Consider the following 19,118-nt stretch of genomic DNA (forward strand, 5'->3'; position numbering starts at 1 on the left):
TCCCTGGATCCTTCCTTCTCCAGCTGATTCTCTTTCTTTCATCGCATACATTCATCAGCTGCAGCTGCAGCAGGAGCTGAGCAGGCTATGGGGCAGGAAGGTACCGTACAACCACTTTTCCCCAGGGTCCTTTTCCATAAGAAGAGTGGGATTGGGTTCCTCTCTTTATCATATAGCAGGAGCCCAGAGCCAGTAGGCCGTTTTCCAATTAAAATTAAATAGCAGCTGTTGACAGTTGCTAGTAGGCTAAATTGGCTCTGTGGGGAATAGCCCATTAGAGCAGTCATCTCGATGGAGGGATGATTGCATCTTGCAGGGGTTTCTAAGGCTTGAACCTGCCTCCAGCCTGTAGCGCTGCGATGCTCGATGTCACGCCGCCTGGTTCAGACTTGGCTTTTCCTACCTTGGTGTCAACCTTACTAAAAATTAACCCCAAGCCGTGACTGCAGCCCGCCTTCCCCGGGCAGGCTGTTCTTCCCCTTCCTCCGAGCACCATCTCCAGCCCGACCTGCGGGGAAGGGGCCGAGGCGAGACTTGCCCCGTCTCTTCCTCGGTCCCTTTCGCCGGGCAGGACGGGGTGGTGGGGGCTGGTGTCCCCCCGCCTCGCCCGGGGAGCCCCGCTGGCCCGGGCGCTGGTAGCCGTGGGGCTACCTCGGCTGCGTTAGCTGGCCGGGAAGGGTGAGGCTCTGGCAGAGGCTCCAGTTCGGGGAGCCACAGGTAGGCGGCGGCCTCTTTTCCCAGGTTCGTGGAGGCTTTTTTTTTTTTTTTTTCCTTCTTTTCCTCCCCTCTCTCCTCCTCTCTCTTTCCAGCTCTCGCTTTCCGGGTTGGGAGTTTGGGGCGTTCAGAAAAGCGCCTGCAACGGCGCGGGGTTCCCCAGGTGGGGCTGCTCCGGGCTTTTCTCTCCTCTCCTCCTCCTCCTCCCCCCGCTCTCTGGCTGCCTTTCCTCCTTTGTGGCCGCATCCAGGGCGCTTCAGCCCCCCCTCCCACGCTTCCTCCTTCCTTCCCCCCCTTCCCCAATCTCCAATTCGGGGGGGAGAAAGCCGGGTTCTTTCCTGCCTCCCGGCCGCCGGGCAGCTCCGTGCCGCCCCGGGCTCTCCCCGCGACCGCCGTGCGGCGGCGGCGGCCGCCCCGCTCCTCTCCTTTCCCCTCCCCTCCGGTCCCTTTCCCTCCCTCCTCCCGCGGCCGCTCCCGCCTCCCGGGGCCGCTCCCGCACATGGGCGCCGTGCGGGGCTCCCCCTCCGCCCAGCCGGCGGCGGCAGCGGCGGTTCCCCCCCGGCCCCGGAGCGCGTAGCCCGGCCGCCCTCCCGCCCCGATTCATTTCTTGTTGTTCCCTCTCTCTCCCTCCCTCCCTCTCTCTCTCTCTCTCTCCTCTTTCTGAACTTTTGTCACCGCTGCTCAGATGAAGACTTTTTGCGCCGGGGACGCCTAGTTTCTCTCCCTCCCCAGCTCCGCCACCGTGCCCTGCGCTGCCCTCCTTCCCCCGGCCGCGATGCCGTTCCCCCTGCGGACCCTGGAGCCCCTGAAGCTGTGCAGGTTGGAGGAGGCCGGCGGGGACGGCGCGGAGCGGGGCGGCCCGGCGCCCGGGGACCACGCCGGGGCGGCGGAGGGGGGAGGCGGGCGCCGCCGCGGCGCGGTGCCGCTCTTCGGGGCGCTGGAGCAGGTCAGCTCGTACGCGCTGGTGTCGCTGCTGATGCAGCTCTCCGACCTCTCCCGCTGCGCCGGCGACATCTTCGGCGGGATCCTCAGCGAGGCGGACTCCCTCTGCCACCGCAACGCCCGGCTGCAGCGCCGCCTCGGCGCCCTGGAAGCGCTCCTCGCCCGCCTGGACCACCGCAAAGTCAAAATCCGTGAGTGGCCACCCTTCCCCGCCGCGGCGAGACCGGGACGGTGGCGGGGACAGGGCGGGGGGGAACCGGCCGGGGGTCGCCCGCCCGGTGGCGGTGCGGTTTGCGCGGCAGCCTTTGCTTTATTTATTTATTTAAAAAAAAAAAAAAGAGAGAGAGGAAAGAGGGGAAACTTAAGCATCCCCTTCCCGCCTTCAGGTGGCCCCGCCGGTGCTTGTGCCCCTCCTGCTGACCCCCACACCGACCCCGGGCTCCGTCCCGCCGGCTCCGGCGCTGCCTGCCGGCCGGGCAGGACGGTGTCAGCGTGTCGGGGGGTGGGGGTGTGTGTGTGTCCGGTGGCTGCTGGCGTTTTCCCAGTGCCTCCGTCTGGGAAAGAAATGTAATTCATCGGGGAGAGGGTGTCGGCAGCGGGGGGACGGGGGGAGGCGGGGAGCCGGCTGGCTTTAGCCGGGAGATGGTGCGGTAAATCCTGAGGGAGGGCTGGGGTGGGTTTGTTTGTGTGTTTACGTCGGGTTTGCGCTAGACTTCGGATCAGCCGGGCTTCTGACAGTTCAGCCCACATGCCTGATTAATTCTTTTGTAATGTGCCTGGGAAGACCTCAGTAAACAGAAACCTGGATATACTTTGCAGCTGGTTTTGTATCTCTCGGTTCTCCTGGGCTTCTGCTCTGTGTGCAGAACTGATCCCACGTTTGTATTTTCAACTTCATACGGAGGGAGCACAAGCAGCAACATCCAGATTTGGCCTCAGATTCCTAAGTAGCGGCAGCATGGGGAGGTTCTTGCTAAGATTCTTTCTAAGCCTGTAAAATGGCCCTCAGAAGCAACCCACTGTACAGCTACACACAGCTATAGGAAAAGTTGTTTCTGAGCTTGGTCCAACTTTGGAGAAAGGATCCCGTAAAAATTGTATCTTCTACAGGGAATTTCATTTGTGTGTGTCCTAGCTCCCCACAGAGTAAGTGAAAGATGGCTTGCAACATCAGTTTAGCTTTCTCAATGTGTTGGAAACATTCAGGAACCCAAAGAACTGTGTTGCAACTTCTGTGACAGCTGTGTAAGGTATGAGCCTAGCCTAAATAGGATTGCTGCTCAGAGACCACCAGTAGTTTTCTTCTAAATGGAAGTAGAAAGCCTGCTTTGCATATGGCATACTTTGGAAGAAAATTGTTGCGGAAGGCCTTTCACAGATAAGATTCAAAGAGTATCAGCCCTGTATGGGTAACTTACCTATTTCATTGCGGAATTACTCCTTATGGTATGCTTTAGTATACAGTTCCTCCAAAGGAGGAAACCATCATCAGCCTTACAAAAAGGCTCTTTCTGTGGTTTGTAAGTGTTAGGCTAAAGTTCCGTGGTAACTGGTTTGACTTTTTTGGTGCTTTGTAATTGCTTGACAAACTTAAGGAGCTTTTCTTCCTCATCAAGACAGGTAGATCCTTTTCTGCCAATAGAGTTACGTTAGTTTGGCATGGCATGGTGCAGTCAGATTTGAAATGAGACTGCTTTATTACCGGGGATACCTGCAGTATGGTGGTACGTTACATTGATGCCCTGATAGGAAGCAGTTTTTATTTATCAAATAGGGACCTAATTATTACCATACACTGATGCAACACATCTAAAGGGAAGGCTGATATGAGGCTAGTGCTGCACTGTGCAAACCCTAACATTTTACATGCGTCAGACATTTATTCTCTCTTGGTCATCGTTTTGCACAAGTTACATATTTACTACTTTTTTTTTTTATTACAACTCAGTTCATTGAGCTAAGCCTGTTATTGCTTTTAATTTTATGATCTTTGCTCTTGTCATTGCAATTCCCAAAACTGGACACAGTTCTTATGTTTGGCTTTCTCTGCTTGGTTTTAAATTCTTTGGTAAGTGGTGTCTCTGCAGTCAAATTTAATTTTGCTACTTAACAGCCGCATTGCTGCTGTTAATATTTACTTTTCAAAGATCTCATTTATTAAAGTCGATGAGAACTAATGCCGATTTCTTTCTAATTTTCTTAATTGTATGAAATGCAGACTCTTTGTAAAGGAAGATTATTTTATTTGCCTATTGTTCGCAAGGAATTGATGTGTAGGCTAAGCATATTGACATGAAGTTGCACATAAAGACGTATCAATTCCCTTCTTGTATGCTTTCTACGTATTTAATCTGGCCAAGGAGATCGGGTGGGATGATCAGTTGTAGTTAGCATCATGAACGTCTCTATAATGCAAGCTGTCAAGGCTTGTCTGCAAGTTTAACCCTGTTCCTGGCATTAAAGGGAAATATCTGCAAAACAAAGAGAATGGTTTAATAATGCTGGCTTTGTTTGCGAACAATGACAAGGGGGATTTTTCCTTCCCATTTTTGAAGATACACAAGCTTCAGGGAGAAAGCTGTTTGCTGGTGTGGGACTGTAAGAACAACAAGGAAAGTAAACAAATTTAATTGCTTTCCCATTTACTAGATTCTTGTTGCTCATAAACCTTTTCTTATGGGGAAAATATTGTAAACTACTGTATCAATTGTGGTGTACAGGCAGATGCAGTGTGATGTTGTATCAGATGATTTAAGTATTTTGCTCTGGTTTTCAGGATGAGGGGATAGGACGTTGTACACCTGCTTTTCAAATCATGGGTAATTTCTACTTGAATAAATGGCTTTTGTTCTCATTGTGGGGCCCAGACAATAATTTCCTCTTGGAACCGAAGGTCCCAGGGTGACTTCTGTGATCCCAGCATGATCTTATATGGGAAGGACTAGAAGAGGACTAGCAAACTTCAAATCCGGGTCGCAGCCACTTCTTGGGATGTAGCTGCAGTCTGGCAGCTGGCATAAGCTACGTCACATATGTCCCTGGTGCTTGGGAAAGTACATACTTTGAAATTGTAAGGGGTTTTAATTTGTGTACTGTCATAATTTTGTTTCAGAGTAAAGTTTCCATGTAGTATCCTTCAGATAACAGGGGTCCATTAGTGCTTGTTCCCTGCTGAGCACGGCTGGGGATGTGAGGGAGGGAAAGCAGGCAGGACAAAGCTCTTTGTCTCCAGTTAGTCATTCTTCACAGTCATGGACCGCACTTGCTTGTCTGGCTGTACAGTGCGTGTGTAGGATCCGTATACTCCTAGATATATATATATTGGAGCATTAATAGGTAAATGTGTCTTGAACGGTCTCTGCTGCTTCTCTTCTGTTATATACTCTTTGGTATCCTGTAGTGAATGCGTTAGTTCAAGTACGTCCGTTCATTGCACCTCATGTGAAAGAACTTTCTGATGCGTCAAACTGGTTACGGATGTGCTGTGTTGCAGTAGGTGCTGCATCGTTGCAACCCTTACCAGGGGAAAACTTCCTCATCTACCAAGAGTGGCTGGACTTCTGCCATGCCCTCCAACTGGGAGGCCTGCTTTCCAGGGGTCTTGTATCGGTGTGCCGCACACGCTCGCAGAGTTTAATTTAACATTCGCTTTGGGATGTTGAAGGTAGATTTCAGTTCTACGTAATCGTAGTGATGGTTGTTTTTTTCCAGCGTTTGCCACTGTTGGGATTCACTGGAATGGTTTGTCTCTCTCTGGTTTGGTTTGGTTGTCTTAAACTTTCCATTTAGGATTGTAGAGATGCTTTCCTTTATGTCCCCCAACTGGGAAACTTGTGCCTGACTCTGTTTCAATGAAGGATATTTTTAAGGCCATTTAGTAAAATACTTTCCTGGCGTGTACTTGAGCTTTGCATGATGAGCAGGGTGTTGTGCCACAAGAAGGGACATCAAAATATGATGAGACATGTCCCTGTGGGGCCAATGACTGGTCTATAACTCATTGTGGTGGGAGGCACTAATTGCTCAAGGCAGTTTATAAAATTCAAGTGTAGTATGCAGTACTTGTGACCTTAGTTTAACTGCACTAGCCATGTCTAGAGAATTAATTAGATTCAGTAGTCTTTTTTTTTTAAACAGTCTTTCATCAGGTTTTCATTAAGCTGATGCGTGTTGCTGTTTTGCGTGGTGTTTTATTATATGTTTCCAGGATCCAGCTGCTATAATATGTTTTACACCATGGAACTTGCCTAAGTGCTTTTCATCTTTTAGCAGTGTGCATCTGTAGCTGTGACCTAGCATTAGGTGATGTAGTTTTCATCACTTTCAGTTCTTAAATGTCAGGGTGGGTGAGGATGAGTGAGGACAACTCTTTGAAGTGATCAGAGCTCATCGTGATGGCAGCAGAGAAATCTTGCGTGAATTACAAGGCCAGCTCTTGGGAAACACTGTGAGGCCTTAAACAGTCATTGTTTTTATAGGGCATGAAGAAGGACATTCTTTCCATTAATATTTGTCCTCTACCATCTGCAGATACTTGTGCAAAAATTAATATTGCTGTTCTTGTCTGTGAATCCTAATGGTTTGTCAGACTGGAAGGCTGTCCCTTCCATCTTCTATGCTATTTATCTTCAGTCTTTCTGAAGAGATATTTTGAGAGAAATGCTGGGAGGTTAACCTAATGACAACTTCTGGTTCAGTTTCTCCAGTAGTAGGATGGGGTTTGGCCAGTTGTACCTCCTATTCTAACAAGAAGAAACTGATCCTGTGGGAGGGAGGAAATGCTACCTCCTAATTAGCGTTGTTGTTTAAAACCCTTCAGTGTTTGGTTTTAAAGGCACAGCATAATCATTTGATGTTCATGCAGAACGTGTATACATATGCATTTATTTCTTTTTTCAAGTTGAAACACATTAATGCAAGAGAGCTCGGGGGATGGGGAGTATGGCTTTCTATTTGTCTGCATGATGGACGGACAATCCAGTTTACACTTCATCTCCTGCTATTTTGTTTAGTAAGTATTTTCCACGCTTTGTGTGCAAGGCAGTACTGGAGCACATTTCCTGCTTTAGCCGAACAGGAAGCTTTATTCAGCTTATTCCTAGGGAAACCCCTCCTCCATCCCTAGCCACCAAAAGTGAGCGTTATTCAAGACAGTATCAGCACTAGGCAGGAGATGAACAGGCTGGCTGACTTTCTGGGCTTTCTATAGCTTGTGGCGTAAGGAAAGAGTGTACGAGATATCTGTCGTCTTGTAAGAACAAGATGAAACCTTCTTTGGGAAAAGGTTTAGAAAAAAAAAAAACAACCCCAAACCAACCAAAACTTCCTCTCTCCTCTTCCTCCTCCCCAACAAAACAACCCCAAACAAACAAACCCCAAAACCAACCACCAAAACCCATGGTGTGCTGGTGAGGAATCTTTGGTGAGAAAGGACTGACTTTCAGGGGAAAAATTCTGTTCTAACAGTATTTGGGAGCTACAGTTTGGCTACATTACTCTACAGATGCTTCAGGTGACTGTGCAATGGTACTTTTCTTCTCTCTGTTCCCGTGTAAAATGAAGATTCATTAGCAAAGTTCAGTCCATGTTAAACAGTTAATTCCTAAGTTCCCCTAGGGAAAAAAAAAAAGGTATTTTCTCTTTTACCCTATTGTGATTATTCAGATTGCTGCTCAAAAGCAATATAACTCTCGTTTTATTTAGCTAGTGCAAGACTAATTATCTGTGGAAATTCAACCTGATCCAAAGGAGGTTTCGTTTGAAATAAGCAGGAAGAAAGTCTTGAGTTCGAAAAAGATTTCCCATGGGGACGGTGGGCCAAGTTGCTGTGCTGCTGAGTGGCAGAGCTCCAGCTGAATTCAGTTTGGCGAGGGCTTGGCTTGCTGTTTTGAAAACAGTTGACACTCTTTGGCTGAAATTTAGAGCTGCTTTGTACATTGCTCAGAACCTATTATACACCACCTGTGAACATTTGTTTCCGTAGATCTTATGATTGGCTTGATCATTGAGGAAAACGGTGTTTAGGAGAGGTAGTTAATGAATTAAACATACTTGTATTTAGTTGTTTTTAATTAGGATTTATTTTGAAGGTTCCTAGATATTTTAGGATACAATAAAATGTCCTCAGATGTTTCGCTTCCTATTAGTATTGGCACAGTCTCAGCTTGGTTGAGCGCGAGCTAGTAATCTTGGTCTTGTGGGCTTCCCTCCTAAGCTGCTAATACGAAGTTCCTGCAGAAGAGGCGTTTTTTGGGTGAACCTATTAACAAACATAAAACAACACAGTGGAAAGCCACTGAAATTCCTCAAAACCTCTGTCCTGGAATTTAAACCACCCTCTAACCTGTGGAGAGTCAGATGAGGCTTTCAGGGAGGATGGGGAGCAGATTATCCCACACGAGTTTAGTGATTCCTGCACCTTCCTCCAAAGCCCTTGGTGCCAGCTGCCATCAGCCACGGGATACTGAGTTTAACGTTGCCAAGGCCATATTAGTTATGGTAATTCCTGGCCTTTTTTCCATATTTCTGGGTGAAGGAGGGGGAACTTCCCTTTCCTCCTCATCTTCCTTCCCCCCTCCGCCCCCGCATGTTTAAATAAATGATAGGAAGAATGAGGGCATGTGCTTCAGTTCCTGTTACCAGGAGTGTTAGTGCACCGCAAACAGAAAGGGAGATCGAGAAGTAAAAGGAATTAAAAAATGCCCATCGAAGGCTTGGCAATTATGCAAAGTCCCAGTTTCTTTTGTAGTCGTAAGCTAGCTATCAGCAGGCGAGATCAAAGCTGTCCTCCCTAACAGTTAACAAGATCAATTAAACACGGTAATTAAATGTTGTTCTTGGCTGTAGGTTTGATAGGAAACCTGCTGGTTGGATGGCAGTCTCCGGAGAGCCTGGATGACACGCCACTTAGGAGACTAGAAAAATATCTTTCTACCTGTGGGTTACGCACAGATTAATGTGGGTGGACTTTGCAAGTTGTTTGTATTTATGTCTTACCGTGTTTCAGTTGGGCAGGGCTTCTTCTGGCTTCAGGCTGCTGTGTTTTGTTTGGTGTGTGTTTTTTTTTTTTTTTTCTTTGTCCTTTGTGAATGATGGTGTTTTATGTTAGGTTGTTTTAATTTATTTATTTATTGGCCTCTTGTCCTTTAATCAGCGTTGTGTCCGTACGAGATTTCGTTGCCCTTTGAGAATTCTGTGTAGTTAGAACAAGAATGTTTAAGGCCCTACTGAGTGTGGTTGAGCTTGCGTCAGGGAGCAGCCCGCAGGCAGGGGAGCTGTGCCTGCAGAGAGAGGCAGTGCCGACTAATTGCTTTGCCATAATTCCTCTTGGTAATTTCCCCATCGGAGCCACTGGTCTACCCTTTTTGTGGGTTAAGGCCTGATTTATTTCCCCCCCCTTCCTCTTCTCTTCCTCCTTTTCTTTAGTCATTCAGGCTCCCTGCCCCAGGTGTGCTCTGAGGTGTTTCTCCATCTCCAGTCCTGCCTGCTCAGAGGGGTGACAGTCTCAATGTCCGCTCTACACCTCACCCCCCACCCCCCCGCCATGACATGCCCGATAAAACTGGTCTTGTGCATCTCCCATTCCTCAAAAGCAACGCGCTCTGTGTACCTGAGAGTTGGTAGGATTTGGGAGGAAGGAGGTGAGGGGATGGGAGGCAGAGACAGGAAAGGGTGAGATCTGGTGGAGCTTCTGGCTTTCTCAAGACAACCCCTTCTCACCCCTCCATCTCAAACCCCATTGTAAGGCCTTTCTGGCTGGGGTTGTGGCACCTCAGTAATAGTCTTTGTCTTGTTTGAGTATGTCCCTTTGTTCATTTTTAATGCTTTGCTTACAAGCACAGAGATGTCTACTGCTCTGCTATCGGAGTGCAAATCAAGAGCAAAACCATCTACACCATTACGGTGGTAGAAGTGAGAACATCCAGGCATTACTTGAAATTAAAAAAAAAAAAAAAGAGAGAGCTCAAAGGGATTCACTTTAATGTATGTCTGTGGTTGAGTTCTTATAACATTTTAACCTAAAGAACACTTTCATGTTTCATTAGGTTTAATTTCCCTAATCGACATGTGAGCAGCAGCTCTGTTTTAATCTGAAATTTAACATCTTGACAACCAGTAGATCTGTTAAGTCAGTTGATTGGATATTCCTTTTACTGTATTCAGGCTGTAATCTTAACTAGGCAAGTTTTGATTAATCTAAGATTGTAATTTTTTAATTAACTTAGCTCCTAATTTTCAGAGATTAGGACTATGCCTAAACAGATGTCCCCTGAAGTAAATTGAAACTATGGATGCTATTTGAAGAATTGAGCCACTTAATTTTCCTACTGGCAATAAATATTGATGTAAATTGTAATGGAAAAATGGCAAAGTAGAGGTTTCAAGCATACTGAGTAATAGCAATAGTGGGGGGGTTTTTTGTTTGCTTCTTTTTTTTCTGGTTGAACGATCAAGTGGAAAATGAAAACAAGATACTTCCCCAGAATGTTCTAAATGGCAGCGTACCATACTTTAATGCTCTTCTTTCCCTTTGCGCCTCCCGTTTCTCCCCCCCCCCCCCCCCCCCCCCCGCCTTTTTAGTATCAAAGTGCTGGCTACAGAAGAGCTCTCATCAGCTTCTAAGTGGTGGGATAAATATTGTCGCTTGCTGGCTTACATCTATTCTTCTGTGTCTGGTTATTACGTTGGTAAGCCTTCTCAACAGCATGGGTTTGAGTAAGAAAGCAAGTTTAGTCTTTCTCCTGGCAAACGGACATCTGTCTTCTGTTTTCTACTTTGGCGAGTTTTGGCTTTTGGCAACAGATGGGTTTTGCTGACGGGAAGCTCAGCAGGACCAGAGAGGGATGCTTTGTGGGTTATCTCTAGTGGCACCTTTTGTTCCTGTTGTATGGGAGGAAAGAGCTCCCAAGTGGGTGGTGTTGGCTTTCACTTCCTATTCAATATCTAGTTGATGCTGAGTAACTGAATCTGCTTCAGTGGCTCGAAAAACCAAGTGATGTTTGGCTAATGTAGTATCTTTAAATGTTAAAACCTCAAATGTTGTTAGCCACATTGTCTGTAGAGGTGCTTAAAACATTCTGAATTAGAAAAAAGAAGCCAACCACCAGGAAAGGGGATCAAGGTCTTATAAAACTTATCTAAAATGTTCTCTTTTTTGTTAGCGGTGGTACTTGATTTTCAATTTAGAAGAAAGATAGCGAAGCTTGATTCATTACACAAGATCCACCCCCCACCCCACTTATTCTGGACTTGATGCAAATAAAATCCTTTTTTCTCAAATTTTGAATGATCCAAGAAATTCTGGAAAGAATTGCTTGGTAAGATTGAGATGTATGTTAATGTGAACAATATGAACAATAATTCAATGAAGTATATAGTTATAGTCTCCTTTACGCTATTTTGATTTGTAGTGTTGGAAAGACGGAGGCCCTGTATTGTGAACTTTAACACTTTAAATCCGAGAAAGAACTTAGTAAGTTTGTTCTATTTGTGGTATGAGGGAGAAAGAATGAAAATAATATAATGTTCTTAATATGCCTCGGTGTGTTAGTTTAGATACAGTTTTCTAAAACTTGTTCATTAAACTATTTCCTTGCTCTATTAAAACAAAGGTAGGTGGTTACTGTGCAGTTCCTCCTGCTTGATTTATTTACTTTTTTTTAGTAGCATGTGTACGTGATAGAATATCAAGAGTATTATAAGATATAAGCATATTTATCACTAAAAGTCAGTTTGCACGGTTGAATGCACGCCATAGGGAACAGATAGGGTAGGAAATAGAAGGGTGATAACGGGAGAACAGCAGGTTTTTCGTACCAGTTGTGTTCCAGACCTTGATGGAAGCCCAGATACAGGGGAAACTGGTATGGCAACTGATCTCCGTGGGGCCAACGCCCTCCCCCGTATCTCTGGCTGCTCCCCTGGCAGCGGGGAGCCTGTGCAGTCCTGCTGGGCAGGCTGGGGCAGCCCGAGCCCTGCGGGGAGCGGTCCCGCAGAGGCTGGGGGGGGGGGGCCCGGACCCCGTGGGGCTGCAGCTGGGCTGGCCCCAGGTTGTGCAACGTGTGCCCCAATGGCTCTGCTCCCGCGCTTGCTGAAATCCCGGGTAGCGTTGGGTAGGGATTACCTTGTCCCGGGGAGGTGAGCATGATCTTAACAAGGGTGGTTTAAAGGTAAATAGATTATTAGAGCTGATTTTGAAATTATAATCGCAGTCGTAATTATATAATAACTCTATTATAAAATACACAGAATTGTAGTCTGTGATTGTGAGCTCTACATTCAGGAAAGCTGCAGAAAATGAGGTGAGGCTGCGCCAGTTCTCTTGCCCTGTCTGGTCTTGGTGGTCGGTGGTAGGATAGGGCTGCCCTTTAGCAAGATGCCCCCTGAACGGAGAAGAGGGAGCTTGTGCTTGCTTATCCTGGAGGAAGGTGAAACTGCCGTGTTGGCCTACTTGCAAATTTCCTTAAAATATTAGAAAGCATTTACTTAGCACAGCCACAATACAGATTTAACTGTGAGCATGAGGCTCTTTCCTCCAAGAGAGTCTAGTCTTAACACACACAAGTCAAGCTAGAAGATGGCAATTTAGTTAAGTGTGGTTTGAAAAAAATCTGTGTTGGAGAACCTGAAGTTTCACAATAGTCATGGGCCTTCTTGAGGTCTAGAAGAAGAGCAGGTAATTAGAAATCCACAGAGTGTTCGCCTGAGGCAAAGAATACCACAAAAACATAGAGCTCTTGGTGTTTTTTAGTTTGTCACGTTACAGAAGCCTCCGTTTGTTCCGTATCTGTTATAGAGACATTACATCTACTTGATGGCAATGAAGACCAAAGCCACCTGCAGTACTTATTATCTTGCCTGCTCCCACTTGTTGCCCAGTTAGGCTTGAATTCTGTAATTTGGGATGTCCCCTCTGCAGAGCGTGGTATGTAGGATGGGAGGGAGCGCTCTTCGAGGCGTGTTGTTTTGACCCTGTTGCTCTAACAGAGCGTGTTTTCCTCTCCCACCCCTTTTCCCAAGGCACGAAATACAGTAGCTTTTTTCCTTGCAAACCATTTTGCTACTGTTAGTAACCTTGCTGACAAATTGTGAAACTTGCTGCAGCTTTGAAATAGCTACAGCTTGTAAAGAGTAGGTCACTTAGCATTGTACATGGAGATAATGTGCTGCAGGTTAATACATAAAACATTTAAATGATTTAAATGCATTGTTTAGTACCAACTGGTAAAAAAAAAAAAAAGAATTAGGTCACAATAGACAAAAGCTTGTCTTCATTTGAGCTCCTGTCAGCTTGGCACGTTTGTGCTCAGTTGGTTTTTATCACTAGTTACGTCAATACACATACGGTGTTTCTAATTTAGATTATTATTAGTGGCTTACAGAAATAGGCTATGAATAAACTTAATCCTGAAGACAAGTGAAAACATGTGTATATTTCTGGTAAAAGTTTAAACTTACCAGGGAGAATCCAAGAATATCTGAACATTTAACAGAAATATCAAATTAGAAAAATGACCAACAGAAAAAAGGCAGATCCCACCAAATCGCAGGCTTGAGTACGAATGCTGTAGTTACACCCCGAAGTGACCAGACTGAAAGTCCTGCGTGATCTCAGTTAACACTAGAGCACAGCCTCCACTTACAGAGTGTTATAAAAGATACTTGAACTGTATGCCGGTTTTTATTTCTCCCCTGCCTCCGCGACCGTTGTTGAAGCTGTGACTGGGTGAGTTTGAATGGAATGAAACTTTTCAAGGAAAAGGTCACTGAAATCACAGAATCCCAGAAATGGGATGGCACCTCTGGAGATCACCTAATCCAACCCTACTCAGAGTAGGCTCAGCTTGAGCAGGCTGCTGGGGTCTGTGCCCAGTTGGGTTTTGAATATCAACATGGATGGAGCGGCCACAACCTGCCTGGGAAACCTGTGCCAGTGTTTGACCACCCTCACAGTAGAAAAGTTTTTCCTTATGTTAAATGGAGTCTTTTGTGTTTCAGTTTGTGCTCATTGCCTCTTGTCAAAACATTATAAGTGGCAACACTAATACGTTCTTCTTACTGGAAGGTTATCCAAGAGGGGTGCTAATTAGTACCCAAGATGGACAACCTGATCAAGAAAGTTGGCGTACTCTGTGGCCTTAGGTAAATGGCTTAGCGTGTTTATCTGAAAAAGGATGGGTAAGGGAAAGTGTTAATTAATCTGAAGTAACAAAGCTGGCAGTCAAAAACCACGTAATTATTTACTTGAGGACTTCTGACCTTGCAGTGATTCTTTGGAAGAACTTTAATGCTCTTGACAAAAATACCTACTGGTTCTATTGAAAGGCAAGGTAATAAACTTGATATCAGAAAGATGGAAACTATCTCCAGTGGAGATAGTGGAAACTTTCTAGTGTCTCATCTTGCAGACACTGTCAGCAATGTCTCTTAGAGATTGAAAAGCATTCACTGTTTGCAGGAGGAGCCCCGAACAACCCTTCCGCGTACTTAAGAATTTCAGCAGTGGCTTTTTTCAAAATTCTGACAAAGATTCTTGGCTAGTTCTTTGGAAATTGTCTAGGATCTAGGCTACATTAATACAATACCCTGTTTTTCCTTTGCTTGTCAACGGGAGTTTTATTAAGCAGGTTAGAAAAGATACCTTATAGTTGTGTTCTTCACCTTGCTCGGGACAAGCGACTGAACTCCAGTGAGAATTACAGGAAACACCTTTTTCATCATCCACATCAGCAGTTCATCAAATAAAGTAGTCCCTCAGTATCCTGAGTTGCTGCTAATTACCACATTTGCCTATCCTTCCCTTATGTAAGCATCCTTTTAGGCTGAGTTCATTGGCAGGACTTTGTACACGTGATGGTGCTTTAAATGAAACTTGTGATTTAAGGGCTAAATAAAAGCTATTGGAGAAAAATCACTTATTTTAAAATGGTTTTGTTAGACTCCGGGATTATCTGGTATTTTACATAACCTATTACTTACATGGATGGCAAGCTATTATTATACAGTCATTTTTTTTTTTCTCCAATGAAAGTTCATAAACTCTCGTTAAAGTGTCCAAATTCACATGGAGGAAGCCAAACTGGCATTCGATAAAGCTATATTTAAAGCTCTTGGCAGGACTTTCCCCATATGAAAGATGTTATATGTAAGCTCTTGGAATAAAACTTTAAGAAGTTTTGAGATGACAATTCTAAAGACTACCAGATCATCCTAAAATTAAGAGATTTAAATACTAGATCATGGTTTTGTGTCAGAGTTCTCTTGTCTTACACCATCTTTGTATTGTAATTTAAATTGATTTTTTTTTTGTTGGTTACAACACCTTGGGGAAATATCCGTTGGATAAGCTTGTAATCTCAGGTATTTGGCACCTCTGGTTGCTTTCTGCTGTGGAACCTTGCAAAAATGGGGTTCACTGAAAAGTCTGGCCTTAAGTATTTGAGCATAATGAATGATTTTAGTGGTGTGTGGGGTTTTTTTGTTTTTTTTTTTCCCCCCTGTTGTGTTTCTAAGGGGAATAGCTATAGCCTGTGGCATACATCCTGTTTTCACTGCAGCAGAGAAACCCTTGCTTTTTATTCATAATAGCTACTATTTTTCTTCTTTGTTAAGGCTGCGCACATCTGACCCAGGATTTCTTAAAGCCAAAGGCTAATAGAGATGTGTTCCTTTGTTTTTTAGCAGAGAGGAAAAGGTTGGTGTTTTGTTGATTTTTTTTTTTTTTTAAGCAGTTAGTTTTCCCCGTGGTGTTTTCAATCAATCCGTGTGTGTGTCTCTCTCAAAAGAAGCAAACCAACCCTCAACAACAACAACATAAACAAAAAAGCCCCCACCAGATGAAAACAACTGATTGACTTTGTCCAAACTGTAAGAAAACCAAAGAAGTAAAGGCAATTTATACTAAAAGCATATATTCTAATTTTTTCTAACCCGTATTAGTAGTGTAGATCAATAATCTAATTCGCAGTCATTTTTAAGTTGATTATATTCCTTGATACGTGTTTTTGTATAAGTAGATCATGTAGCTAAAATCTCTTTTGCCTGTTTCTTGTTTGCGTTTAAGGTCAAGAAGACATGGAGGGGTGAAAGTCTGGGTTGACTTAGGATTTGCATCTTCCAACATCAGTTTTGACCTTGAGTCGCTAAGTATGAACTTGGAACAGAAGAGCTTTATAGGAGTGGGTGATGGATGGGTTGTAATATTGAAGTCTCCCTCCCCCATGCTCGCATCGTTGGAGCTCAGTCCCTCGTTAGACTGAAGCGTTGTCTTCCTAGGGAAGAACCCGTTTGCTTCAGGAGTTAAAAATGCTGAGGCTGGCGCTTTGGGAGTGCGTTTATAGTACTGAATAGATGTAAGAGAGAGAAAAAAAGTGAAAAGTGTGTAGGTAAGTTGTTTTTTTCTTTTCTTTTTTTTTTTTGAGGGGAGGCGGGTGTTCCCCAATGTTTTGTAATAGTTGTAGTTTTAGTAGTTGTTTTAGATCAACATCCTGCCTATCTATTGCATAGTAAATGCTATTATATTCCTTTTACTTTCTCTCTGCAAACAGCTTGCTTTGTGCGTGGGTTGTGTTACATATTTTTTTTAATTACTCTTTTATAAAAAACATCTTTTTGAGCCCTGTCCACCTCCAGCTTTTCCCCATTTATTTCAGTAGCTCTAGCTATCACAGGTTTGTGTTTCGGCAAAATTGCTGAGATTACCCCTCATTCTTCTCCACTGAAATGCTATAAAAACAGAGAGGGGGTTGTTTTGAGAGGAGAGGGAATTACTAGCAGTGGAAGAAGCAGCCAAATGGTGGTATACCCGGGGATGCTCTGGAAGCTGTTTTTTTTCAATATTGAAACAGAGTTTCTCCTAGCTAAGGATTGCCCTTGAGTTTTTGATCAAGCTTTATTAATATTTGTTAATGAGTCTGGTGTAAGATCAGGACTGCTGTAGAGCAGTGGTGGGCCGAGCAATGCTGTGTGAAGCTGCCACGGTGGCTCCCAGCTGGGCTTCTGCCAGCGGTCTGGGGTGCCCCCAGATCAGAAAGTGGGGGAATGTGGCTACCTGTGCTGTCATATCCAGTTGATGTCTCCTCTGCATTTAATGAATCTGTTTTGCTGTGGATGGAAAAGGTAAAGTGGTTACAAGAACAGATGTTTTGCTGGAGGGAATTTTAAGAAAAAAAAAAAAAAAAACAAAACCACAAATGAATGTGAAAAATCAACAAAAGCTAAAATGCTGGGGATGAAATCCTATGAGTACTACTGATGCTTAGAGTGCTTGCGGTTGCCAGCATCCATGTGAGGCCTCTAATAATGACCAGCATTCTTGTACTGTAAGCTTGCAAGATCTCCTCTGATATGATTTAAGGCTTTCCTGAAGGTTAGAGATGTTCTTCCTCCACAAGTCTTGAAGGGACAGATCTTGGTTTTGGAAATTGGAAATACTGTTACTGAATTTGTGGGTGCAGAAGAATTGACTGATGTGCAAAGAACTGTGAAACTTCGGTATGAAAATACCACCACAAAAAGTAGATAAATCCTTAAATGGAAGAACAACGTCCCTCCTTTGAAGGCTAATGTTTCAAAAATGAGCCACAGCATAGATGTGGCCATAGCTATAGCTAAAAGACATTCTCACTCATAGAGGTCAAAAGGGCTGAGGATGACAGAATTCCCATTTTACAGTTGAGACAAAGAAAATTCAGAAAACTCAAGTGGTGCGTCCGGATAAGCTAGTATCAGAGCCTGCATCTCGCTCCTGGTGAAACAGGATATCCCAATGGATTAAGCTGCTCTCCAATTTGTAGGCTGCACAAGTTTGATCTGGCTGGAATCGGCTTGCCATCTGTTGAACTTCACTTTGATCAGTTTGGCTTTGATGAATAAGGGCATCAGTGGCCAAACCTATCCACCAGATCTGAGGAGGAAGGGAGTAGGAGTGCCTGGTATTTTGCAGACTTGGGCTGATTGTGACGATTAAGACGACTTTAATGATAAAGGAATATAATTGCATTATTCCCTGTGATATTCCATAGGCATTTAAATACAAGGCATTGCTTTTCACAGAATCACAGAAACTTCAGAGTTGGAAGGGACCTCTAGAGATCATCTAGTCCAACTCCCCTGCTAAAGCAGGATTGCCCAGAGCACATCCCTCAGGACTGCATCCAGGCGGGTCTTGAAAATCTCCAGAGAAGGGGACTCCACAACCTCCCTGGGCAGCCTGTTGCAGTGCTCTGTCACCCCAGCATTATATGAAATTAGTATTTTTATTATTATTATAGCACTTCATTCTGGTGCACTAGGAAATTCACCACAGAAGTACCTTCTCTAGTGATCAGTGTTGCAATGGTCCAAAGGTGTCTTGCATTTTCTGTTCACCTGCTTGGCTATGTGCGTGCCCAGAGACATTCTCTGCAACGCCGTGGTTCATGCTTGTTCCTTCAAATCCAGCTTGTGTTGGCAGCTTTCTCACTGCTCTGCTCGTTAATGCCTGGGCTGAAATCTTTCCTTCTGCTTCAACAATCCTGAAAAGCCTTCCTCAAAAATCCCCACTTTGATTAATTCCAACAAACCCTTGCAAACCAATTGAATAATGGTTTTACCACATAAATTGGCAGAGGTTATAATGTATATCTAAATACCAAAATTACTTCATCAGGTATGTCTGAGGATTTCTGTGGAAAGGTTCAAATGCTTTTTGACTTCGGTGAAGTAAATTTCACAGAAGATATATATGTGATAACCCCGGTGATTAATTGCTCTCAAATACTTATCCCAGCTGAGTTATGTAACATGAATCTCTGAAGGATTCCCAATAAAAAGTTTGTGAATGGTAGATGTAAATGTCTGCAGTGGCTTTTGAAATGTTAGATGTGGAAAGTGCTAATGGAAAAAATATTTTACAGCGTTCCTAAGATAAAGATAGGGTCTAGAATTTTTTAGGGCCTTGAGTTTAACTCCCACTGATTTAAAAAATTAAGGCTTTGCTATAAATTGTTCCTTATGCTTCTGGCAGAACAAAAGTTGAGTGTGTTCAAAGAAATTAGATTAAGGCTGAGAAGTGAAAAATACCAAACTGAAAGGTGTGTGCCTAATTCCAATGGCCACATATGAAAATCTGCTATAATACACTTCAGATTGTATGATAGAGTGCTATTTCTGAGTATCCCAATAAGGATTTTTTTTTTTTTTGGCAGCAGCATGATTAACACTTTTTCTTGCTTCCATGAGTCTTAAATTTTTGAAGTGCTTTTGCTGGCAACCCAGAATTTGGAAATGGACAAACACTGAGCAGAACATGCCAAAGTTTTCAGTACGTATACAAAATTAGAATTAAACTTCAAGGTTCATGATACCTGTAGGTAATACCTGAAGACCGCAGAAAAAGCAAGGAGCTTTCTTTGGTTTTGGTTGAAAATGGAGGTTGCAAGGGTGTAGCCTTTCTGAGGTGGATGGAGGCAGGAGGGGGTTGG

The 19,118-nt window shown here is 44.3% G+C and overlaps 1 protein-coding gene across 5 annotated transcripts in view; it reads left to right on the top strand.

Annotated features, from left to right (window-relative positions):
- Nucleotides 1-311: 311 nt before the first annotated feature.
- NHSL1 (NHS like 1) overlaps nucleotides 312-19,118 on the top strand; it is a 182,200-nt gene continuing 163,393 nt past the window's right edge. For 2 of the 5 annotated variants that reach the window (XM_074580595.1, XM_074580597.1), the window contains exon 1: nucleotides 314-1,847. In XM_074580595.1, the coding sequence (XP_074436696.1) occupies nucleotides 1,490-1,847 (358 nt within the window). In that variant the 5' untranslated portion in view covers nucleotides 314-1,489. Of the gene's footprint in view, nucleotides 1,848-19,118 lie in introns of all 5 variants that reach the window. The other 3 variants (XM_074580594.1, XM_074580606.1, XM_074580596.1) reach the window with 3 other exon arrangements.

Source organism: Larus michahellis, chromosome 3, assembly GCF_964199755.1.
Source record: "Larus michahellis chromosome 3, bLarMic1.1, whole genome shotgun sequence".
Classification (NCBI taxonomy): domain Eukaryota; kingdom Metazoa; phylum Chordata; class Aves; order Charadriiformes; family Laridae; genus Larus; species Larus michahellis.